Consider the following 27,281-nt stretch of genomic DNA (forward strand, 5'->3'; position numbering starts at 1 on the left):
GAAAGAAAGAAAGAAAGAAAGAAAGAAAGAAAGAAAGAAAGAAAGAAAAGAAAGAAAGAAAGAAAGAAAGAAAAACTAGGGCTCTTATCAAGCTTCAAATGACTCTAAATATTCAAACTCCCAATTCAAGAAGTGAAACAAACTAACCGTCTTGTGTCATGTTATTTGCTGGCAATGAAACCTAGACCAGAGTCCTGGTGTGCCCATTACTATTCTTATTACAGATATTGATAAATGCCTACTTTTATGTACTGATTGAGATTTACATATCCCTAATAGGAGGAAGTATATATCAATATATTGATTTACAGCCTTGACATCAGTTCCCAAATTTTAAGTATTTTTGTGGCAGTAGATCTAAATACAAGTCTAATTTATTGCTCTGCAAGAACAGATGGTGAACAGAAATGTTCTTTAAGCTATTTATTAAATTTAATGACACTGCTCTCTATTGCTGTTGGAACTTTTCACTAGTACTAAAACTCCTTTAATTTGGTTTCTCTACATAATTGGTTTTGAAGCTTTTTTTTTTAGGGTGCATAATAACCTCCTGTGGAACTTGTTCTCAATTCATGCCTAAAGGTTCTGATTCAGAAGATCTGAGGAAGAAGCTAGGAATCTGCACTTCTAACCAAGCATCCAGGTAATCCTGGATGTCATTCGTAGGCAACCACACTCTGAGAAAGACTGTTTCAACTGAAAATTAGAATTCCATGTCCACATATAAAATAAAACAAAAGAAGAGTTCTGTACATATCTCTTACTTTATTCTAGTGGTATATATGTACCTAATTTCAAAAGAATTGTTATTCTAGGGGTGCCTGGGTGGCTCAGTGAAGCGTCTGCCTTCGGTTCAGGTCATGATCCCAGGGTTCTGGGATTGAGCCCTGCATTGGGATCCTGCTCAGCGGGAAGCCTGTTCTCCCTCTCCCACTCCCCCTGCTTGTGTTCCCTCTCTCACTGTGTCTCTCTCTCTCAAATAAATAAATAAAATCTTAAAAAAAAAAAAAAGAATTGCTATTCTAAAGCTTCTGATTAGTTGCTTACCCTATAGGAAGAACACAAAAAGAAATCACAAAGAATTTTAGGTTCTTTTATAAATTTTAGTATACGCATTCATGCCAGAAGATATTAGAAGGAAAGTATGAAGATTCAGGAAGAGCATCAGACATTCAAAGTATCTTATTTTTGTTTTGTTTTGGTTTGGTTTTTGTTTTTTGTTTTTTTGTTTTAAGATCTGGAAGAGAGGGCGCCTGGGTGGCTCAGTTGGTTAAGCGACTGCCTTCGGCTCAGGTCATGATCCTGGAGTCCCTGGATCGAGTCCCGCATCGGGCTCCCTGCTCGGCAGGGAGTCTGCTTCTCCCTCTGACCCTCCTCCCTCTCATGCTCTGTCTCTCATTCTCTCTGTATCAAATAAATAAATAAAATCTTTAAAAAAAAAAAAAAAGATCTGGAAGAGACCTAGATGTTATCTAGACTAGGGCTTAGGGCCCAAACTGACCTGCTACCTGGTATTATACCGCTCAACAGCTAAGATTGGCTGTTACATTTTAAAATAGTTTTTAAAGGGGTGCCTGGGTGGCTCAGTCGTTAAGCGTCTGCCTTCGGCTCAGGTCATGATCCCAGTGTCCTGGGATCGAGCCCCGCATCGGGCTCCCTGCTCTGCGGGAAGCTTGCTTCTCCCTCTGCCACTCCCCCTGCTTGTGTTCCCTCTCTTGCTGTGTGTCTCTCTCTTCAAATGAATAAATAAAATCTTTAAAAAAATAAATAAAATAAAATAGTTTTTAAAAATCAAAATAAGAATAATATTTTGTGGCATGGTAGAAAATCTATGACACATTTTAGTATTCATAAGTAAAATGTTATTAGAACACAGCCATGCTTATTCATTTACATATTGTGTATAACTACTTTTGTAATACAACAGCAAAACTGAGTAGCTGTGACTCAATTTTCCAGGAAAAAAATCCTTTAATTTTTATGTAATCAAGTTTAGCAATATTTTCATGATTTTTAGTCATGGTTAAAAAGGCTTTTCTCTGGCAATAAAGGAACTTAATCCCTGGTTTCTCCCAGTTGTTGCATGGTTTCATTTATCATATACACATACTTAGAAGGATATGTTTTACGGACAAAAAATCTGCAAATAAATTTAGTAGCTCTTTTTTTTTTTTTTAAAGATATTATTTATTTATTTGACAGAGAGACATAGCGAGAGAGGGAACACAAGCAGAGGGAGTGGGAGAGGGAGAAGTAGGCTTCCCGCCGAGCAGGGAGCCCAATGTGGGGCTCGATCCCAGGACCCTGGGATCATGACCTGAGCCGAAGGCAGACGCTTAACGACTGAGCCACCCAGGCGCCCCTCTAGTAGCTCTTTTATTGGGATTGTTGGTATTATTATTTTGAAGCTATTTTATGTAAATTGTAGGATAAGACAAGTAATTGTCAATCTTGTTAGGAGCCAAGATTTTCAGAAAAAAAAAAAAGAGAGAGATACAAATATAGAATCAAGGAATTAGGTAAAAAACCTGAAACATTGTATTTGATCTGAAATTATCAATATTTACTCATTATTTTTAAAAATTAGATTTGTTAGTCCTGAAAGAGCCTAGAAGCAATGATAATACAATATTTATGAGCATTCCTAGCTCCCAGATGAGTGATTTCCATCAAAAGGAACAAAGAATCCTTTTTAAAAAATGTACAAAGTTTTCAAAGACTAAAGGAGTAAGGTTGGAAGAACACAGGAGCCAAAGTTGGGTCAAGTTGAGGATCAAAAAGAAAAAGTAATTATAATGGATTAAAATACATTGAATATATATTAAAATCAATGTGTCTACAATGATACTCAAAAGGAACCATTCCCCCAAAAGGGGAAAAAATCTTTTTTTTAAAACATATTTATTTATTTAAAGATATTATTAATTTATTTGACAGAGAGATAGAGAGAGAGCACAGACAGGCAGAGTGGCAGGTAGAGGGAGAGGGAGAAGTAGGCTCCTCGCCAAGTAGAGAGCCTGATGCAGGACTCGATTCCGGGACCCTGGGATCACGACCTGAGCCAAAGGCACACGCTTAACCAACTGAGCCTGGGTAGGAGCCCCCCCCAAAAATCTTTCATTTGTTGCTCCTCGAGATGCCTATTGATAGATAGATACATAGACACATAGAGACTTAGAGATATAATATATAATATTCTGAAAATTTGTAATTAGAAGGAAAGAATTAAACATTTATTTTGTCTTATTATTAGGAAACATATTTAAATGTTACCAAATACATAGCAATCATGTGGGAGCTATTTCAGGAATTCCAATATCTCAAAATTAGGAAATCTATTAATAAAATTCATTATCAACAGGTCTAGGGTGAAAACCAAGTGATCACCTCCACAGATGTTGAAAAAACATTTGACAAAATTAACAATCGTTCTTGAGCTTTAAAAATCGGCTCAGTGTGGTTCAGTGTCTGACTACTGATTTCAGCTCAGGTCATGATCTCAGGGTCATGAGGTCCAGCCCCACGTTGGACTCTGTGCTCAGCACAGAGTCTGCTTGTCTCTCTCCCTTTGCTCCTCCCCCCACTCGTGCTCTCTCTCTCAAAAAAAATAAATAAAATCTTTTTTAAAAATCACTCTATAAAGGATCTAGAAAAAGAAGATCAAAACCTAAACCCAGCAGGGGCGCCTGGGTGGCTCAGTTGGTTAAGCGACTGCCTTCGGCTCAGGTCATGATCCTGGAGTCACAGGATCGAGTCCCGCATTGGGCTCCCTGCTCGGCAGGGAGCCTGCTTCTCCCTCTGACCCTCTCCCCTCTCATGTGCTCTCTGTCTCAAATAAATAAATAAAATCTTTAAAAAAAAAAAAAAAAAAAAAAAAAAACCTAAACCCAGCAAAAGGAAGGAAATAATAAAGATTAGAGCAGAAATAAATAATATAAAAACTAAAAAAAACCCAATAGAACAGTTATCCTTTTCTCTGCCATTGTGGTGTGTGCAGTTGAAGGTTCCTCATCATGTTTTCTCGAAAGACTTTCAGGATCAAGGGATCCCAGGCCGAGAAACAAAGGCAGAATTGTCCCATTCCCCAGTGGATTCAGATGAACTGGTAATAAAATCAGGTACAACTCCAAGAGGAGACATTAGAGAAGAATCAAGTTGGGTCTATAAGGGATAGCACATGAGATGGCACACATATTTATGCTGCATGAAGGTCTTGCGCTTGTATCCTGCCACTCTATAAACATCACTGCTACCTGGACAATAGACATGTTTTATCAGGGAAATGATTTTTCTCTCTTACTTACTTCTTCTCGCTTCTGCACCAGTAGGTTGGTTTGGTAATAAATATGTGAGCCCTTTTATTTGACAAAAATAATTAATTAAAAGATCTAAAAACAATAGAATAGTGAAAACAGGAGCTGGTTTTTTGAAAAGATCAACAAAATTAAATAACCTCTAGCAAGATACATTAAAAAAAAAAAAGAGGACACAAATAAACAAAATTACTAATGAAGGAGGAGAAATAACAACCAACACCACAGAAATATGAACAATTTTAACAGAATATTATGAAAACCTATTTCCCTATCAAATTGGACAACTTAGAAGAAGTGGATAAACTCCTGGAAACATAACCTACCAAAACTAAAGCAGGAAGAAATAGAAAATTTGAACAGACCAATCACCAGCAATGAAATTGAATCAATAATAAAAAAACTCCTAAAACACAAAAGTTCAGGGCCAGATGGCTTCAAGGGTGAATTCTACCGAACATTTAAAGAAGAGTTAAAGAATATCCAATGGGAAAAGGACTATCTCTTCAACAAATGGTGTTGGGAAACCTGGACAGCAACATGCAAAAGAATGAAACTGAACTAAGTTCCTACACCATGCACAAAAATAAACTCAAAATGGATAAAAGACCTAAATGTGAGACCTGAAACCATAAAAATCTTAGAAGAGAGCACAGGCAGTAACTTCTCTGACATTTGCTGTAGCAGCTTCTTTCTAGATATGTCTCCTGAAGCAAGGAAAACAAAAGAAAAAAAAATACACTATTGGGACTACATCAAAATAAAAAGCTTCTGCACAGCGAAGGAAATGATCAACATATCTAAAAGGCAACCTACGGAATGGAAGAAGATATTTGCAAATGACATACCCAATAAAGGGTTAGTATCCAAACTACATAAAGAAGTGATACAACTCAATACCCAAAACCCAGATATTTCAATTACAAAATGGGCAGAAGACATGAACAGACATTTCTCCAAAGAAGACATCCAGATGGCCAACAGACACATGAAAAGATGCTCAACGTCACTCATCATCAGGGAAATGCAAATCAAAACTACAATGAGATATCACCTCAGACCTGTCAGAATGGCTAAAATCAACAATACAAGAAACAACAGGTGTTGGCAAGGATGTGGAGAAAGGGGAACCCTTGTGCACCATTGGTGGGAATGTAAACTGGAGCAGCCACTGAGGAAAACAGTATGGAGGGTCCTCAAAAAGTTAAAAATAGAACTACCCTATGATCCAGCAATCACGCTAGTGGATATTTACCCAAAGAATACAAAAACACTAATTCAAAGGGATGCATGTACCCCAATGTTTATAGCAGCATTATTTAAAATAGCCAAACTATGGACGGAGCCCAAGTGTCCATCGATAGATGAATGGATAAAGAATATGTGGTATAGGGGTGCCTGGGTGGCTTAGGCATTAAGCATCTGCCCTTGGATCAATCCCAGGGTTCTGGGATTGAGCCCCGCATCGGGCTCCCTGCTCAGTGGGAAGCCTGCTTCTCCCTCTCCCGCTCCCCCTGCTTGTGTTCCCTCTCTTGCTGTGTCTCTCTCTGTCAAATAAATAAATAAAATCTTAAAAAAAAAAAAAGAATACATCGTGTATATACAATGGAATATTCTTCAGCCATAAAAAGGAATGCGATCTTGCTATTTGCAATGACATGGATAGAGCAAGAGAGTATAATGCTAAGCAAAATAAGTCAGAGAAAGACAAATATCATATGATCTCACTCATATGTGGAAATTAAGAAACAAAACAAACGAGCAAAGGAAAAAAGAGAGAGAGACAAACCAAGAAACAGACTCTTAACTATAGAGAACAAACTAATGGTTACCAGAGAGGAGGTAGGTGTGGGGGTGGGGGAAATAGGGGAAGAGGATTAAAGAATACATTTACCACGATGAAATAATAAAATAAAATAAAATAAACTTAAAAAATCATTCTACAATATAGAAATTAGGCACATTTTTCTTTTTTTTCTTTCTTTTTTTTTTTTTTTTAGAGTTGTGGGAGGGACAGAGAGAATCTTAAGCAAGCTCCACGCCCAGCGTGGAGCCCAAGGCCAGGCTTGATCTCAGGACCCTGAGATCATGACTTGAGCCAAAATCAAGAGTCAGACACTTAATTAACTGAGCCACCCGGGCACCCAGCACATTTTTTCTAATGTAATAAAATATATATTTTTCAGATCCAAATAAAGTAGAGTTATGGTATCAATATATAGTTTTTAAAAACTGCTCATGATGAGGCAATAATACAAGAAATCATCCCTACTAAAGTCATAAACAAGACAGGGATGTCCATATCATCACAATTATTTAACATTCTATTGGAAGTAATAGCCAGCCAATGTAACTAGGTAAGAGGAAGATATTGCAAGCATTAAAATTGAAAATGAATAAGGAAAACTCCTATTACTTGCAGATAATAAGGTTTCCTTGCTAGAAAATCCAAATAATCAACTAAAATTTTTCTATAAACAGGGGCACCTTGGTGGCTCAGTTGGTTAAGCATCCAACTCTTGGTTTTGGCTCAGGTCATGATCTCACGGTTGTGGATCAAGCCCCATGTTGGGCACCACACTCAGTGAGGAATCTGCTTCCTTCTGCCCCTCCCCATTCATTTGCATGCTCTCTCTCTTTCTCTCTCAAATAAATAAATAAATCTTTTAATAAAAATAAAAAATAAACTTTTTCTATTAATGATGGAACTCAGTAAGGTAGCAGAGTACAAAAATTTACAGAAATTAATAGCTTTCATGTATTCAAACTACATATAGATAGAAAATGTAATGAAAGAAGAAAGTCCCATTTACAATGGCAATAAAAAAATAATAAAATACCTAGTAATACACCTAACAAGAGATACAAGCTTAAATGAAAAAAACTTTACGACAACAATGATCGATACAAAATAAGAGGAATAAATGGAAAGACATGTGTTCTCAGATAGAAACACTTGTCATTAAAGATGTTGATTTTCCCTAAGTTAATAAATAAATTTAAATGGAGTTCAATAAAAATTCCTACAAGGTTGGGCGCCTGGGTGGCTCAGTCGTTAAGCGTCTGCCTTCGGCTCAGGTCATGATCCCGGGGTCCTGGGATCGAGTCCCACATCGGGCTCCCTGCTCTGCGGGAAGCCTGCTTCTCCCTCTCCCACTCCCCCGGCTTGTGTTCCTGCTCTCGCTATGTCTCTCTCTGTCAAATAAATAAATAAAATCTTTAAAAAAAAAAAATTCCTACAAGGTTTGGGGCGCCTGGGTGGCTCAGTTGGTTAAGCGACTGCCTTCAGCTCGGGTCATGATCCCGGGGTCCTGGGATGAGTCCTGCATCAGGCTCCCTGCTCTGCGGGGAGCCTGCTTCTCCCTCTCCCACTCCCCCTGCTTGTGTTCCCTCTCTCGCTGTGTCTCTCTCTGTCAAATAAATAAATAAAATCTTAAAAAAAAAAAAATTCCTACAAGGTTTGTTTTGTTGTTCTCCTTTTTTTTTTCAAGTAGATGAATCAATCCTAAAGTTCATATTAAAAAGCAAAAACACGGGGCTCCTGGGTGGCTTAGCTGGTTAAGCGTCTGCCTTCAGCTCAGGTCATGATCCTGGGGTCCTGGAATCAAGCCCCCTGTAGGACTTCCTGCTCAGCGGGGAGTCTGCTTCACCCTCTCCCTCTGTATGCATGCTCTCTCTCTATCTCTCTCAAGTAAATAAATAAAATCTTAAAAAAAAAAAAAGAAGTAAAAACACCAGAATAAAAGAGTAAATAGTGAGGACCAGCACAGTCAGAATTATTGAAATACAGATTTTCCTCAACTTATGATAGGGGTACGCTCCAATAAACCCATCATAAATTGAAAATATCCTAAGTAGAAAAAGAATTTAATACACCCAACCTACCCAACATCATAGTTCTGTCGAGCCCACTTTAAATGTGTTCAGAACACTTAAGTTAGTTTACAGTTGAGCAAAATCATCTAACAAACACCTATTTATAAAGTGTAGACTATCTCATGTAACTGACTGAAAACTGTACTGAAAGTGAAAAACAGAATGGTTGTATGTGTACAGAATCATTTTAAGGGTATGGGTTATTTACCTTCATGACTGTGTGGCTGACTGGGAGCTGTGGCTCATTGCCACTGCCCAGCATCACAGGAGAGCATCATACTGCATATTGTTAGCCCAGGAAAAGATCAAAATTCAAAATTCAAAGTATGATTTCTACTGAACACATACCACTTCCACACCAACATAAAGTCAAAAAATCAGTAAGTGGATGAAGGGGGGGAAATCGGAGGGGGAGATGAACCATGAGAGACGATGGACTCTGAGAAACAAACTGAGGGTTCTAGAGGGGCGGGGGGTGAGGGGATGGGTTAGCCTGCTGATGGGTATTAAAGAGGGCACGTTCTGCATGGAGCACTGGGTGTTACACGCAAACAATGAATCATGGAACACTACATCAAAAACTAATGATGTAATGTATGGTGATTAACATAACGTAATTTAAAAAAAGTCTCAGTGACTAAAGCAGCACAGTGTGGTGCATGAACAGGGAGATAATCAATGGGATAGGAAAGAAAAATGCAGAAATACACTCCAAAATATATAGGAATTTAGTAATAAAGTTTCAAGCAGTGGGGCAAAATAGACTATTTGACAATTGTCGTTGGGATCACCATATAGCCATTTTTGAAAAGGAAAAAGTTGGATTCGTATTTTATATCTTATGCTAGGATAAATTCCAAATGGATCAATACTTAAAATGGGAATTAAAATAATAAAAATTCCAGAAAAAAAACATGGGAGGATTCTTTTACTACCTGAAAATAACAATGGCTTGAAATCCAGAAGTCATAAAATGAAAGTAAATAAATTCAACCACATAGAAATAAAATATCTTCTGCATGACAAGATATAAATAGCAAGTAAAAAACAGAAGAAAATATTTGTAACTCAGTCAGATGGTCTTATATAAAAAGAAGAAAATTTAGAATCTATATTTGCATTTGCTTCTGTATGTATAAAGAAACTGGAAAAATTCACTGAAAATGAAGAACAGTCATTGTTTATGGCAGAGGTGGAGTACTGGCTAGATGGAGGATAAGAATGGGAGAGGAACTTTTCATTGTATAACTCCTTATACGTTTTGACTTTTGAACCAAGTGAATATATTGCCTATCTGAAAAGTTAAATTTTCAGAAAGTCTCTACTCTTATATAGCTTACTTTCCAGTGCAGGGAGACAGATAATAAGCGAATAAATATACACTTTGGATCATAGTGAGATAACTAAATCCATGAATTCAAGGACCTTGTTTAATATGCTTCATTAATCTTCATAGTTCCTTTTATTTTATTTATTTATTTATTTATTTATTTATTTTTTAAAGATTTTATTTATTTATTTGAGACAGAGAGAATGAGAGAGACAGAGAGCACATGAGAGGGGGGAGGGTCAGAGGGAGAAGCAGACTCCCTGCCGAGCAGGGAGCCTGATGCGGGACTCGATCCCGGGACTCCAGGATCATGACCTGAGCCAAAGGCAGACGCTTAACGACTGAGCCACCCAGGCGCCTGTTCCTTCTACATTTTTTTTTTTAAGATTTTATTTATTTATTTGAGAGAGAGAGAATGAGAGAGAGCACATGAGAGGGGGGAGGGTCAGAGGGAGAAGCAGACTCCCCGCTGAGCAGGGAGCCCCATGCGGGACTTGATCCCAGGACTCCAGGATCATGACCTGAGCCGAAGGCAGTCGCCCAACCGACTGAGCCACCCAGGCGCCCTTCATAGTGCCTTTTAAATAGTGAAACACATACTAGCAGCTCAATAAATACTTTCTGAATAATTACAAAATTATTGAAGTCCTGTTTGTATGATTATGTCATTGTTCTACTTGCTTTCAATATAAGGACCTAGATCATCAATTGAAAATATAAAAAATTGTACCTGTTGCGAGTAGTGTCGGGAACATATATCTTCAGGGCTTCTGTGACATCCCTCATCACCCTTTGATAACCAGACATGCCTGAGTCTTTGATATAATAAGGATTGTTTCTCATTAAGTATTCCCCCAAATGATTAATTGGGTTAAACTTGGTTGTATTATCAACCTCTGCCCGAAGCTTCTTCTTTTCCACTTGCATTAACATTTTTTCCACTCCAGGAACTAAGGTAGGCAGAAGTTTGTCAAGCAAATATGCACGAGTGTTCAGTGTCATGTTTTCAGCATTAAACCACTCTTTGGCCAAATTATCCCTAGAGAGTTTTTTTTCAGCCTTTTTTTCTAGTTCTTTCTTCAGATTGTCCTTATCTATTATTTTCTGCTGCATTGCCTGGGCTCTTGCTTCCAATCTTTCGAAAAAATTTTTCTTCCATGGCTGTTCTAGCTTTGAGTTCAGTGCAGTTGGATCTAAATTGAAAATCACTTTTGCAGGTTTTCTAACCACCAAAGTCTTTGAGACTCTAGTGTTAGAGTCCTTTACTGAACAAATTGAGGTTTTTGTCTGCTCTTCCAGGTGTATTTCTGAGGAGGAAAAAAAGTGCAATGTAAGAAATATTAGAAGTAGATTTTAATCTATGTTACTTTAGAATATTATTAGAAAAAAAGTTTTTTATATCCATTTACATGGTGTATTCAAACACAGCTGAAAGTAACAGAAAATCAGATAACAGTGACTTTCACCCTAAGGACATTGATTGTTGACTTAATCAGAAGTCATTCAGCAGCTCACTGTTTTTCATTAAGTACCTAGCCTGTTTCTATTGTTCTTTATTCATTTTTTGTGCTTGTACCTGAGGATTATAAGGTAGCTATTGCAGCTCCCAGCATCACTTCCTTCTAGGAAAAGAGAATTGAGAACAAACGGGTTTTCTCTTCTTGTGGTTCTACTTTATTATATAAGAAGAGAATGTCCCAGACTCCCTGCTCCAAAATTTTCCTTTACATTTCATTGGCCTTATTAAGTTGCATGTGTATCCCTAGACCAATAACTGGTCAAGGAAAAAGGGATTTTTTATTTTTAAAGATTTTATTTATTTATTTGACAGAGAGAGAGATAGCGAGAACAGGAACACAAGCAGGGGGAGTGGGAGAGGGAGAAGCAGGCTTCCTGCCGAGCAGGGAGCCCAATGTGGGACTCCATCCCAGGACCCTGGGATCATGACCTGAGCCAAAGGCAGACGCTTAACGACTGAGCCACCCAGGCGCCCGGAAAAAGGGATTATTATGAATAGTTTTGACTAATTATAATTTATTCCTTCATGTCAGGGTTTAGAATAAGTTCCTGACATCAAGTGATTTCTATCTGCTGCAAAATTGAGGCTCAGTTGGCAGACAAAAAGGTGAGGAAATGTCTGCTGAGTAGGCAGTGAAGAGACTCTACCACACATATATATTTAAATATATTTCTTTCCACTCTCATATTTCCAGCCTCTTTCAGGTTTTCATTTTAAAAATGCAGTATTGAGATATTAGACCAAGATAGTGGAGTGAGAACAGGCACTCATATTCCCTACCTATCAAAATCTCTATAAATGACAAAAAAGTGTGTGTGTGTGAGTGTGTGTGTGTGTGTGTGTGTGTGGTGTTAACATAAACATAAGAAAACTGGCAATCATGAACGGGGTCTTCAGTAGTCAGAAATTTTGAAGGTCTCTGAAAAATGCAAGGAAGGTAGAATTAGATGATTGGGGAAACTATAGGACTAAAAAAATACAGGAGAAGATCACTATGAAATTTGGGAGCAGCTTTGAGGCACCCCAAGTTTAAAGGATGTACATGTGGGTAGCAGGGGAATGATTGATCATTTGTGTACCTTCATCCCCATTTGAGCTAAACATTAGGCATCAGAGGTGTTCACCCCGCACTGAGACAAGAGGGTTTGGGCTAGAGAGGCAGGGTAATGCCTCCACACAAAGAGAAAATGAATTGCTGACAGACTTCACTGTCTGTACACCTTATGCCTCCTCCATAATCACTGGCAGCAATGTACAGAAAATAGAAACTCCAGCTACAGAAAAGCAAACAGGGATTCCCAAATGCAAATATAAGTCCACATAAAAGTATCACTAAATATTTAAAGAAAACTACCTCCATGACTAAATCCAACAAATACAATAATTAATATTACCCAAGGAAATACCATTAATAAATGCAAGGAGTCTCCAAAAGAATTGTAATTAATATCCTCAGAGCAGAGAAGTCAGAAGAAATAAAAAGAATGTTATGAATGTTATTTAAAAATACAATTAAGAGATCTTGGACACCTAGTGCTCAGATCTTGATTTCTAGTATCATTCTCCAATTTTTAAAAATCAGGACACACTGTTGGAGAAATGACTGATTCTAGGACTGGAGAAGGAAATACTAAATGAGGCTAGAGTATCTTGTAGTGCCAGAAAGTAAAGAAGTGCTCGAAAACAGACAGACAGATAGACAGACAAACATTACAATGATTGGGGTATGGCAAAGGCACACAGCAGCTAACTGAAAGAGCTCTTAACAGCCAAAGGTGGAACAATTTGAGCAATGTAATAAAATAGTATTGGATTCTAAACCAAGTATAAAATAAATATCCCTAAGTCTGTACTGATATATGCAAATAAATGGGGGAAAACAGACAAATCTCCTGGGCAGAAGTATTCCAAATAATTTAGGTAGATACTCTGACTTCCAGGAGGTAGAGCATAATAACTCTTCTTTTTTTTTTTTTTTTTAAGATTTATTTATTTATTTTTATTATATATTTTTAAAAGATTTTTATTTATTTATTTGACACAGAGAGAGAGACAGTGAGAAAGGGAACACAAGCAGGGGGAGTGGTAGAGGGAGAAGCAGACTCCCCGCTGAGCAGGAAGCCCCACATGGGGCTTGATCCCAGGACCCTGGGATCATGACCTGAGCTGAAGGCAGATGCTTAACAACTGAGCCACCCAGGCACCCCTTATTTATTTGAGAGAGAGAGAGAAAGGGGAAGAGGGGTGAGGGAGAGAGAGAATCTGGAGCAGACTCCTGGCTGAGCACAGAGCCCAACACGGGGCTTCATCCCACAACCCTGAGATCATGACTTGAGCCAAAACCAAGAGTCAGATGCTTAACCGACTGAGCCACCCAGATGCCCTAAGTCTCTTCCTCTTAATTATAGGCTGTGCACAGTGACTTCTTCCCAAAAGTACAATACGGAAAAGGGGGAAAAATAATAACTTTTCAGTGGACAAACCTGACAAAAACTATCTCAGCCAGATGATCAAGATTAATTAACATCAACAATGGAAAGTCATGTTGATAGCATATATAGTATGCTAGACAGGATATAAGAACAGCACTTAACATCTGTAGTCTTACTCCCCAAAATCCATAACCCCATCTAATCATAATTTCAAGATCAGACAAATCCCAATTAAGGACATTCTACAAAAATACCTGATAACACTGCCTAGCATTGTCAAGGTCATCAAAAACAAGGAAATCTTAGAAACTGTCAGAGAAAAGAAAACTCTAAACAGACATGGCAATTAAATATAAAATGGTATCCTGGAACAGTAAGAGGACACTAGATAAAAACTAAGGAAATCTGGGGTGCCTCGGTGGCTCAGCTGTTTAAGCAACTGACTCTTGGTTTCAGCTGAGATTGTGATTTCAGGGTCATGAGATGGAGTCCCATGTCGGGCTCCACTCTCAGTGTGGACTCGGCTTGAGATTCTCTCTCCCTCTCCCTATCTCCACTCTCTGCCCCTCCCTCCACTTGTGAGCTCTCTTGTTCTCTTAAATAAAATCTTAAAAAAACAAAACAAAGGAAATCTGGATAAAATATGGACTTTAGCCCATATAGCTCATTAATTGTGACAAATGTACCACACTAATACAAGGTATTAATAATAGGCATAACTGGATGTGGGATAAAGAGGAACTCTATTATTTTCATAATGTTTTTGTAAATTTGGAAGTATTCTAAAAATAAAAGTTTATTTTATTTTATTTTTTTAAAATAAAAGTTTATTTTATTTTATTTTATTTTTTATTTTTATTTTTTTTTAAAGATTTTATTTATTTATTTGAGACAGAGAGAATGAGAGAGAGCACATGAGAGGGGGGAGGGTCAGAGGGAGAAGCAGGCTCCCCGCCGAGCAGGGAGCCCGATGCGGGACTCGATCCCGGGACTCCAGGATCATGACCCGAGCCGAAGGCAGCCGCCTAACCAACTGAGCCACCCAGGCGCCCAAAAGTTTATTTTAAAAAAGAAACTTAAGAAACCAAAAAAGAAAGAGAGAAATCACTTGGAAATGAAAAAGAATTATTGCCGTCAACAAAACCATCAATTACATTGCCTTGAAGATCAAAAAATACTGAACAACTAACCAGCAAGCTGGAAGACCAGGCCAAAGCAGATAAAAAGGGCAAAGCAAATAAGAGAATGGAGGATAGATCCAGAACTTTTAATATTCATCTTATACAAATGTTAAATGGAGTGAACCAAGAGTGTAGACGTAAGGAAATATTCGAAGAGATAATGCAAGAAAATCTTTTCGTATTGAAGAAAGATACAAATCTTGAGCTTTAAAAGGCTTACCAAAAGCCCTTTCTGTTTGGGATGATGAAAAACTTCTGGAACTAGACAGTGGTGATGGTTGAACAACATTGTGAATTTACTTAATGACACTGAATTGTGCACTTCAACATAGTTTAAATGGTAAATTGTATATTATGTGCATTTTCCACAATTTTTTAAAAAAAGAACCAAATAACTAATGCAAGATACATGATTAAAATACAAAAAATAGTTCTTTAAGGAAGATGAGGTCAGACCTATAGCAGAGCTCTGGACACACACCTCCAGCTCCTGACTCACCACTGTTCACTTTCTTGGAGGAACAAATCCGTCAGAAAGCTTGCCTCATCCATGGCTTTTAAGGACACCAGGAAGACACCCATGGAACAAGAGGTGGTGATTCACCAAATTAGAATTACTCTAACCAACCACAATGTAAAATCTTTGGAGAAAGTATGTGCTGCCTTACTTGATCAGAGGCAAAAAAGTAAAGAATTGCAAAGTGAAAGGACCAGTTCGGATGCCTACCAAGACTCTGAGAATCAATATAAGAAAAACTCCTTGTGGTGAAGGTTCTAAGACTTAGGGATCATTTTCAGATAAGGATCCACAAGTGACTCATTGATTTGCACAGTCCTTCTGAGATTGTTAAGCACATTACTTCCATCAGTATTGAGCCAAAAGTTGAGGTTGAAGTCTTGCAGATGCTTAAATCAGCCTTTTAAATAAATTGATTATCAGGACACCTGGGTGGCTCAGTCGGTTGAGCCGCTGCCTTCGGCTGGGGTCATGATCCCAGCATCCTGGGATGAGCCCCGTGTCTGGCTCCCTGATCAGTGGGGAGCCTGCTTCTTCCTCTGCCTGCAGCTCCTCCTGCTTGTGCTCTCTCTCTCTGACAAATAAATAAAATCTTAAAAAAAAAAGTAAATAGATTATCAGTTGTTAAAAAAATCTAACTATATATAGAGAGATATCCTAGTTATTAGTAATAACTGATTAAAAATATAATTTTTCAAAGTTTCTTTCTATAATAGCAACAAAATTGGAAAATATCTAGAGATAAACCAAACAAAAATGTGTTAAGACCAATATGGAGAAAACCATAAAACTTTTGGTACTGGCAGAAGGATAGACATATGTAAATGTAATAGAACTGAAACTACAGAACTAAACCCATATATCCATGACCAACTAATTTTTGACAAAAGTGCCAAGATCATTCAAGGGGGAAAAAATTGTCTCTTCAGCAAATGGTGCTATAAAAACTGGATATCCACATGGGAAAAAATGAAGTTGGACTTCTACCTCACATCACAGACAAAAATTAACTATCTCTAATAGACAAACAGAAACACTCTACCCAACAACAATAGAATTCACATTCTTCTCAAATGCACATGGGATATCCTTCAGATAGATCATATGTTAGGCCACAAAATAAATCTCAATAAATTTGAAAACATAGATATCACGTAAAGTATCTTGTTGACCAAAACAGGATGAAGTTAGAAATCAGTAACAGAAGAAAAACTGGAAAATTCACAAATCTGTGATACTTTAAACACACACGCACTCTTTTTTTTTTAAGATTTTATTTATTTGACAGAGAGAGACACAGCGAGAGAGGGAACACAAGCAGGGGGAGTGGGAGAGGGAGAAGCAGGCTTCCTGCAGAGCAGGGAGCCCGATGTGGGGCTCGATCCCAGGACCCTGGGATCATGACCCAAGCTGAAGGCAGACGCTTAACGACTGAGCCACCCAGGCGCCCCTAAACACACACACTCTTAAACACCAATGAACCAAAGAAGAAATCACAAGGGAAATAGAAAATTCTTAGAGATGAATGAAAATGAAAATACAACATAATGAAACTTATGGGATACTGTGAAAGTAGTGCTCAGAAGGAAACTTAGAGCCGTGACTACATTAAAAAAAGAAGACCTCAAATCAATAACCTAACTTCACATCTTTTTTTAAAGATTTATTTATTTATTTATTTATTTATTTATTTATTTATTTATTTATTTATTTGAGAGAAAGAGTGCACGGGAAGGCACGCACATACATGAGCGAGTTGGGGGAGGGGCAGAGGAAGAGAATCCCCAAGCAGACTCCCTGCTGAGCTTGGAGCCCAGCTCACAACTCATGAGATCATGACCTGAGTCAAACCCAAGAGTCAGAGGCTCCACTGACTGAGCCACCCAGGTGCTGCAAACCTAACTTCACATCTTAATGCACTAAAAAAAGAAGAGCAAAATAAACTCAGAACTGAAGCAGAAGGAAGGCAGCAGAAGGAAATAATAAAGATTAGAATGGAGATAAACAAAATAGAGAATAGAAAAAAAGTAGAGAAAATCAAAAGTTAGTTTTTTAAAAAGGTCAACTAATTGACAAACCTTTAGCTAGACTGGCAAAGAAAAAGAAAAGATATGAATAACTAAAATAAGAAATGAAAGTGAGAACATTACCACCAGTCTCACAGAGATAAAAAGAATAACCTAGAATAAGTGGATGAATTCCTTGAAACACAAAAATTATCTAAACTGACTCAAAAAGAAACAGAAAATCTCAACAGACCTATATTAAGTAAAGAGATTGAATCAGTAATCAAAATCCTCCCAGCAAAGAAAAGTCCTGGACTGGATGGCTTCAACAGTGCAATCAAACATTTAAAGAATTAAAATCAGGGGTCCCTGGCTGGCTCAGTCAGGAGTGTGGAGTGTGTGATTCTTGGTCTCTGGGTTGTGAGCTTGAGCCCCACGTTGGGTGTACAGATTACTTAAAAATATATATATATATATATTTTTTAATAAAATAAAAATAAAATAAAATAAAATCAATCCTTACCAAGCTCTTCCCAAAGAATTGAAGGGGACGGAATGGTTTCTAACTCATTCTATGAGGCCAGCATTATTCTGATACCAAAAGTGGATAAAGACACCACAAGAAAAGAAAATTCCAGACCAATATTCCTTTTGAATACAGATGCAAAAATCCTCAACAAGATATTAGCAAATCAAATCCAAGAGCATAGTCATAGGATTATTTACCATGATCAAGTGAGATTTATCCCAGAAATGCAATTGTGATCCAACATAAGACAATCAATCAGGGTAATTAATCACATTAATACAATGAAGGAAAAAAAACACATAATCACCTCAACTGATGTAGAAAAGGTATTTGACAGAATCCAACACCATTTCATGATTTTAAAAAAAACCTCCTCAGAAAACTAGAAACAGAGATGAAATTCCTCAGAATGATAAATGATATTTATTTAAAACCCCAGTTAACATCATACTTAGTGGTGAAAGACTGAAAACTTTCCCCTTAAGATCAGAAAAAAGACAAGGATACACACTTTTTAAATTTTAATTTAATTTTATTATGTTAATCACCATACATTACATCATTAGTTTTTGATGCAGTGTTCCATGACTCGTTTGCATATAAAACCCAGTGCTCTATTCAATACTTGCCCTCTTTAATACCCATCACCAGGCTAACCCATCCCCCCCCCAGAACCTTCAGTTTGTTTCTCAGAGTTCATAGTCTCTCATGGTTCGTCTCCCCCTCCGATTTCCCCCCCTTCATTTTTCCCGTCCTACTATCTTTTTTTTTTTTTTAACATATAATGTATTACTCGTTTCAGAGGTACAGGTCTGTGATTCAACAGTCTTATACAATTCCCAGCACTCACCATAGCACATACCCTCCCCAATGTCTATCACCCAGCCACCCCATCCCTTCCACCCCTGACCACTCCAGCAACCCTCAGTTTGTTTCCTGAGATTAAAAATTCCTCATACCAGTGAGATCATATGATACATGTCTTTCTCTGATTGACTTATTTCGCTCACATTAATACCCTCCAGTTCCATCCACGTCATTGCAAATGGCAAGATTTCATTCCTTTTGATGGCTGCATAATATTCCATTGTATATATATATACCACATCTTTTTTATCCATTCATCTGTGGATGGACATCTTGGCTCTTCCCATAGTTTGGCTATTGTGGACATTGCTGCTATAAACATCAGGGTGCACGTACCCCTTCGGATCACTACATTTGTTATCTTTGGGGTAGTGCAATTGCTGGGTCGTAGGGTAGCTCTATTTTCAACTTTTTGAGGAAACTCCATACTGTTTTCCAGAGTGGCTGCACCAGCTTGCATTCCCACCAACAGTGTAGGAGGGTTCCCCTTTCTCTGCATCCTCGCCAACATCTGTCGTTTCCTGACTTGTTAATTTTAGCCATTCTGACTGGTGTGAGGTGGTATCTCACTGAGGTTTTGATTTGGATTTCCCTGATGCCGAGCGATATTGAGCACTTTTTCATGTGTCTGTTGGCCATTTGGATGTCTTTGGAAAAATGTCTGTTCATGTCTTCTGCCCATTTCTTGATTGGATTCTTTGTTCTTTGGGTGTTGAGTTTGATAAGTTCTTTATAGATTTTGGATACTAGTCCTTTATCTGATATGTCATTTGCAAATATCTTCTCCCATTCTGTCAGTTGTCTTTTGCTTTTGTTGACTGTTTCCTTTGCTGTGCAAAAGCTTTTTATCTTGATGAAGTCCCAATAGTTCATTTTTGCCCTTGCTTCCCTTGCCTTTGGCGATGTTTCTAGGAAGAAGTTGCTTTGGCTGAGGTCAAAGAGGTTGCTGCCTGTGTTCTCCTTTAGGATTTTGATGGACTCCTGTCTCACACTGAGGTCTTTCAACCATTTGGAGTCTATTTTTGTGTGTGGTGTAAGGAAATGGTCCAGTTTCATTCTTCTGCATGTGGCTGTCCAATTTTCCCAACGCCATTTGTTGAAGAGACTGTCTTTTTTCCATCGGACATTCTTTCCTGCTTTGTCAAAGATGAGTTGACCATAGAGTTGAGGGCCCATTTCTGGGCTCTCCATTCTGTTCCATTGATCTATGTGTCTGTTTTTGTGCCAGTACCATACTGTCTTGATGATTAAAGCTTTGTAATAGAACTTGAAGTCCGGAATTGTGATGCCGCCAGCTTTGCTTTTCCTTTTCAACATTCCTCTGGCTATTCGGGTCTTTTCTGATTCCATATGAATTTTAGGATTATTTGTTCCATTTCTTTGAAAAATCTTGATGGTATTTTGATAGGGATTGCATTAAATGTGTAGATTGCTCTAAGTAGCATTGACATCTTCACAATATTTGTTCTTCCAGTCCATGAGCATGGAGCGTTTTTCCATTTTTTTGTGTCTTCCTCAATTTCTTTCATGAGTATTTTATAGTTTTCGGAGTACAGATTCATTGCCCCTTTGGTTAGATTTATTCCTAGGTATCTTATGGTTTTGGGTGCAGTTGTAAATGGGATCGACTCCTTAATTTCTCTTTCTTCTGTCTTGTTGTTGGTGTATAGGAATGCCACTGACTTCTGTGCATTGATTTTATATCCTGCCACTTGACTGAATTCCTGTATGAGTTCTAGCAGTTTTGGGGTGGAGTCTTTGGGGTTTTCCACACAAAGTATCATATCATCTGCAAAGAGTGAGAGCTTGACTTCTTCCTTGCCGATTTGGATGCCTTTTATTTCTTTTTGTTGTCTGATTGCTGTGGCTAGGACTTCTAATACTATGTTGAATAGCAGTGGTGATAGTGGACATCCCTGCCGCGTTCCTGACCTTAGGGGGAAAGCTCTCAGTTTTTCCCCATTGAGAATGATATTCACTGTGGGTTTTTCATAGATGGCTTTTATGATATTGAGGTATGTACCCTCTATCCCTATACTCCACACTTTCACAGCTGTTATTCAACATTGTAGTGGAAGTTCTAGCCATAAATATTAGAAAAGAAAAAGAAATTAAAAAGCATCCAAATCAGAAAAAAAAACCCTATATTTATAGGTGACATATCCTATATAGAGAATATCTTGAATAACTCACAAGAAAGCTACTAGAGCTAATAAATGAATTCAGCAAGGTTGCAGGATACAACACCAATACACAAAGTCAGTTGTGTTTCTGTACAATAGCAATGAACAACCCAAAAAGGACATTAGGAAAGCAATTCCATTTTCAATAGCACCTAAAAGAATTTCTTAGGAATAAATCTAACCAAGGAGATGAAAGGCTTAAATGCTGAAAACTACAAACTATGCTGAAAAAAATTAAAGAAGACATAAATAAATGAGAAGAATCCTGTGTTCATGGATAGGAAGACTTAACATTGTAAAGATGTAAATACTACTCAAAGGGATCTATAGATTCAATGCAATTTTATCAAAATTCCAACAGTCTCTTTCACAGAAATGGATAAACTGATTCTTGCTTTCATATGGAATTGCAAAGGACTCTGAATAGCTAAAACAATCTTGAAAAAGAATAAACTTGGAAGATTCACATTACCCAATTTTGAAACTTACTACAAAGCTAAAGCTAAAGTAATTAAAACAGTACGGTGGAGGCAATAAGGACAGACATAGACCAACTGAATAGACTAGACAGCCCAGAAATAAATCTACACATATATATTTATGTATGTATGTAAGTATATATGTTAATATGTATACATATATCTTTTTTTCAATAGGGTGCCAAGTCTATTCAATGGGAGAAGATTATTTTTTTAACAGATGGTATTAGGACAACTGGATATCCCATGCAAATGAATTGGAAACCTGGACCTTTATACCACATGCAAAAATGAACAAAAATTTAATGAAAATTTGAATTTAAGAGCTAAAATTATAAAACTCTCAGATGAAAACTTGGGGGAAATCCTTATGACATTGGATTTGGCAATGACTTCCTGGAGATGACATCAAAAGCACAGGAAACAAAAGAAAAAATAGATAAACTGAACTTCATCAAAATTAGGAACTTTTGCACACCAAAGGGTAGAACAAGAACGTGAAAAGACAATCTACTGAATGAGAGAAAATATTTGCAAGTCATATATCTGATAGGGAATTAGTGTTCCTTATCAGAACATAAAAAACTTCTAAAACCCATAATAATAACAACAAACAACCCAATTCAAAAATAGACAAAGGACTTTAAGAGACATTACTTCAAAGAAGCTATACAAATGGCCAATAAGCATATAAAAAGTGCTCAATATCATTTGTCATTAGGGAAATGCAAATCAAAACCACAATGAGATATCACTTCACTCTTACTAGGATGGTTATAAAAATTAAGATAAAAATAAAATAAGATGGGCAGGAATGTGGAGAAATTGGAACTCTGGTGCATTGCTGGTGAGAATGTAAAATGATGCAGCCACTGTGAAAGAGTTTGGTAGTTTCTCAAAAGGTTTAAACATAGAATTACATATAACTAAACAATTCCACTCTTAAGTATATATCCACAAAAATTGAAAGCAGATATTTGAACAGATATTTATACACCAGTGTTCATAGCAACATTAGTCACAATAGGCAAAAAGTGGAAACAACCCAACATACATCAACAGATGAATGGTTGAACAAAATATGGTATATACATACAGTGGAATATCATTCAGCCATTAAAAATGAATAAAATTTGATATATGCTACAACATGGATGGACCTGGAAAATATTATGTCTACTGAAATAAGCCAGACACCCAAGGAAAAATATTGTAGCTAGAGTATGTAAATTCATAGAGATAGAAAGTGAAATAGAGATCACTACGAATTGGGGGAAGTAGAGAAGGGGAATTTATTGTTTAATGGGTACAGAGTTTTTGTTGGGGATAGTGGAAATGTCTTCAATATAGATAGTGCTAATGATTATTACAACATTGTGAATATATTTAATGTCACTGAATTGTACACTGACAAGTAGTTAAAATGAAAAATATTATATATATTTTACCACATTAAAAAAAAGAGAGCACCACCACCACCTCTCCAGTCATAAACTCCCTCCAAAGTTAACACTAACATTCCTTCCTTCTTCCCTTCCTTCCCTCCTCTCTCTCTCCCCCTTCTTCCTCTCTCCCTTCTTTTCTTCCTTCCTTTCTTTCTTTGGTAACACTTCCTCAGTTTCCAACACTATAGATTAATTTTGCCTGTTTTTGAACTTCGTATTAATGGAATCATACAGCATGTGCTCTATTGTATCTGGTTTTGCCCAATAATTTAACTGCTTTTATCCACATTGCATGGCAGTAATTGTTATTCATTGCTGAATAGTATTCTATTGTATGAATATACTATAATTCTTTAATTCGTTCTATTGATGATAGACATTTGAATAGTTTCCAAATTTGACTAGAACAAAAAGAAGCTGCCATAATCATTCTCCACATGTCTTTTGGTAGACATATAGATTCATTTCTCTAGGAGCATAAATGCTGATAATGGGGTACATTTAGCTTTATAAATAGTGCCAAACAGTTTTCTGAAGTTCTACCAATTTAGATTCCCACAAGCACTGTATGAAAATTCCTATATTCCATCCTTGTCAACATTTGGCACTGTCTGTTTTTTAAGTTATTCTGCTGAACACATAATTTTATCTCGTGATTTTAATTTGAATTTCTCTGGTGACTCATGAACTAGAACACATTTTCCTCTATGTATAGGCTATTTCAATGTTCTCTTTGATGAAGTTTCTGTTCAGATCTATTGTCCATTCTTCTGTTGAGTTGTCTGTCTTATTGATTTGTAGGAGTTTTCTATATAGTCAGATAAAAACCTTTGATGAAAAAAGGTATTGTAAATATCTTTTCTCATACCTTGCTTGACTTTTCACTCTCTTCTTCTTCTTTTTTTTAACGATTTATTTATTCATTTGAGAGAGAGAGAATGAGAGAGAAAGCATGAGAGGGGAGAGGGTCAGAGGGAGAAGCAGACACCCCCCACCCACTGAGCAGGGAGCCTAATGCGGGACTCGATCCTGGGACTCCAGAATCATGACCTGAACCAAAGGCAGCTGCTCAACCAACTGAGCCACCCAGGCACCCGCCTTTTCACTCTCTTAATTGTGTTTTCTGATGAACTTTTTTTTTTTTAAGATTTATTTATTTTGAGAGAGAGAGAGAGAGAGCATGAGTGAGCTGGTAGTGGGGGCGGCTGAGGGGCAGAGGGAGAGAATCTTTCAAGCAGACTCCCCAGTGAGCACCGAGCCAGATGTGGGACTTGATCCCACGACCCATGAGATCATGACCTAAGCTGAAAACAAGTGTTGGAGGCTTAGCCAAGTGAGCCACCTAGGCACCCATGAACAGAAGTTCTTAATTTTAATGTCTATTTCCCAAGCTTTTATGTACAGCATTCTTTGTGTTTTGCTTAAGAAATCTTTGTCTACTCCCAAATCATGAGAATATTCTCCAATGCATTTTTTTTTAAGATTTTATTTATTTATTTGACAGGGAGAGAGATAGCGAGAGCAGTAACACAAGCAGGGGGAGTGGGAGAGGGAGAAGCAGGCCTCCCGCCAAGCAGGGAGCCCGATGTGGGACTCGATCCCAGGACCCTGGGATCATGACCCGAGCCGAAGGCAGACGCTCAACGCCTGAGCCACCCAGGCGCCCTCCAATGCATTTTTCTAAAATGATTTATTGTTTTATAATTCACATTTAGATAGAAAATATATGTAGAATTTATTTTTGTGTGCCGGGTAAGGTAAGACTCAAAATACATTTTTTCCATGCGGCATCATTATTGAAAACACCTCCTGTTTTAAATATAGGACTTTCTGGGGCACCTGGGTGGCTCAGTATTTAAGCTCTTTCCACAGTTTGGCTATTGTGGACATTGCTGCTATAAACATCGGGGTGCACGTACCCTTTCGGATCCCTACTTTTGTATCTTTGGGGTAAATACCCAGTAGTGCAATTGCTGGATCATAGGGTAGCTCTATTTTCAACTTTTTGAGGAACCTCCATACTGTTTTCCAGAGTGGCTGCACCGGCTTGCATTCCCACCAACAGTGTAGGAGGGTTCCCCTTTCTCTGCATCCTCACCAACATTTGTTGTTTCCTGACTTGTTAATTTTAGCCATTCTGACTGGTGTGAGGTGGTATCTCACTGAGGTTTTGATTTGTATTTCCCTGATGCTGAGTGATATTGAGCATTTTTTCATGTCTCTTGGCCATTTATATGTCTTCTTTGGAAAAATGTCTGCTCATGTCTTCTGCCCATTTCTTGATTGGATTCTTTGTTCTTTGGGTGTTGAGTTTGATAAGTTCTTTATAGATTTTGGATACTAGCCCATTATCTGATAAGGCATTTGCAAATATCTTCTCCCATTCTGTTGGTTGTCTTTTGTTTTTGTTGACTGTTTTTTTGCTGTTGCAAAAGCTTTTTATCTTGATGAAGTCCCGATAGTTCATTTTTGCCTTTGTTTCCCTTGCCTTTGGAGACGTGTCTAGCAAGAAGTTGCATCAGCCGAGGTCACAGAGGTTGCTGCCTGTGTTCCCTCGAGGATTTTGATGGATTCCTGTCTCACACTTAGGTCTTTCATCCATTTTTAATCTATTTTTGTGCATGGTGGGAGGAAATGGTCCAGTTTCATTCTTCTGCATGTGGCTGTCCAGTTTTCCCAACACCATTTGTTGAAGACACTGTCTTTTTCCATTGGACATTCTTTCCTGCTTTGTCGAAGATGAGTTGACCATAGAGTTGAGGGCCCATTTCTGGGCTCTCCATTCTGTTCCATTGATCTATGTGTCTGTTTTTGTGCCAGTACCATACTGTCTTGATGACGACAGCTTTGTAATAGAGCTTGAAGTCCAGAATTGTGATGTCACCAGCTTTGCTTTTCTTTTTCAACATTCCTCTGGCTATTCGGGGTCTTTTCTGGTTCCATACAAATTTTAGGATTATTTGTTCCATTTCTTTGAAAAAAGTTGACGGTATTTTGATAGGGATTGCACTGAATGTGTAGATTGCTCTAGGTAGCACAGATATTTTAACAATATTTGTTCTTCCAATCCATGAGCATGGAACATTTTTCCATTTCTTTGTGTCTTTCTCAATTTCTTTCATGAGTTTTCTATAGTTTTTAGAGTACAGATCCTTTGCCTCTTTGGTTAGGTTTATTTCTAGGTATTTTATGGTTTTTGGTGCAATTGTAAATGGGGTCAAATCCTTAATCTCTCTTTCTTCTGTCTCATTGTTAGTGTATAGAAATGCAACTGATTTCTGTGCATTGAGTTTATAACCTGCCACTTTGCTGAATTCCTGAATGAGTTCAAGCAATTTTGGGGTGGAGTCTTTGGGGTTTTCCAGATAAATTATCATGTCATCTGCAAAGAGTGAGAGTTTGACCTCTTCTTTGCTGATTTGGATGCCTTTTATTTCTTTTTGTTGTCCGATTGCTGAGGCTAGGACTTCTAGTACTATGTTGAACAACAGTGGTGATAGTGCACATCCCTGCCATGTTCCTGACATTAGGGGGAAAGCTCTCAGTTTTCCCCATTGAGAATATTTGCTGTGGGCTTTTCATATATGGCTTTAATGATATTGAGGTATGTTCCTTCTATTCCTACACTGTGGAGAGTTTTAATGAAGAAAGGATGCTGTACTTTGTCAAATGCTTTTTCTGCATCTATTGAGAGGATCATATGGTTCTTGTCCTTTTTTTTCATTGATGTAGTGTTTCACATTGATTGACTGCCAATGACAAACCACCCTTGCAGCCCAGAAATAAATCCCACTTGATCGTGGTGAATAATCCTTTTAATGTACTATTGGATCTTATTGGCTAATATTTTGGTGAGAATTTTTGCGTCCATGTTCATCATGGATATTTGTCTGTCATTCTCCTTTTTGGTGGGGTCTTTTTCTGGTTTTGGGACCAAAGTAATGCTGGCCTCATAGAAAGAGTTTGGAAGTTTTCCTACCATTTCTATTTTTTGGAACAGTTTCAGAAGAATAGGTATTAATTCTTCTTGAAATGTTTGGTAGAATTCCCCTGGGAAGCCATCTGGCCCTGGGCTTTTGTTTGTTTGGAGATTTTTGATTACTGCTTCAATTTCCTTGCTGGTTATGGGTCTGTTCAGGTTATCTATTTCTTTCTGTTTCAGTTTTGGTAGTTTATACATCTCTAGGAATGCATCCATTTCTTCCAGATTGCTTAATTTGTTGGCATATAGTTGCTCATAATATGTTCATATAATTGTATTTCTTCAGTATTGGTTGTGATTGCTCCTCTTTCATTTATGATTTTATTTATTTGGGTCCATTCTCTTTTCTTCTTGTTAAGTCTGGCCAGGGGTTTATCAATCTTATTAATTCTTTCAAAGAACCAGCTCCTAGTTTTGTTGATCAGTTCTACTATTCTTTTGGTTTCTATTTCATTGATTTCTGCTCTAATCTTTATTTTTCTTCTTCTCCTGCTGGGTGTAGGCTTTATTTGCTGTTCTTTCTCCAGCTCCTTCAGGTGTAAGGTTAGGTTGTATATTTGAGACCGTTCTTATTTCTTGAGAAAGGTTTGTATTGCTATATACTTCCCTCTTAGGACCACCT

General features: G+C 37.6%; 1 protein-coding gene and 1 pseudogene across 1 annotated transcript in view; one reads left to right on the plus strand and one right to left on the minus strand.

Annotated features, from left to right (window-relative positions):
* The window catches only part of EFCAB5 (EF-hand calcium binding domain 5), a 138,778-nt gene extending 123,575 nt beyond the window's left edge, over positions 1 to 15,203 (minus strand). Inside the window, exons 1-3 of the mRNA XM_044921814.1 lie at positions 15,151 to 15,203; positions 12,248 to 12,312; positions 10,250 to 10,826 (exon numbers count right to left, since the gene is read on the minus strand). Coding sequence (XP_044777749.1) covers positions 10,250 to 10,826; positions 12,248 to 12,312; positions 15,151 to 15,203 — 695 coding nt within the window. The remainder of the gene's footprint in view (positions 1 to 10,249; positions 10,827 to 12,247; positions 12,313 to 15,150) is intronic.
* On the plus strand, positions 15,202 to 15,575 carry LOC110593179 (annotated as a pseudogene).
* The last annotated feature ends 11,706 nt before the right edge of the window (positions 15,576 to 27,281 follow it).

Source organism: Neomonachus schauinslandi, chromosome 15, assembly GCF_002201575.2.
Source record: "Neomonachus schauinslandi chromosome 15, ASM220157v2, whole genome shotgun sequence".
In the NCBI taxonomy this organism is placed as follows: domain Eukaryota; kingdom Metazoa; phylum Chordata; class Mammalia; order Carnivora; family Phocidae; genus Neomonachus; species Neomonachus schauinslandi.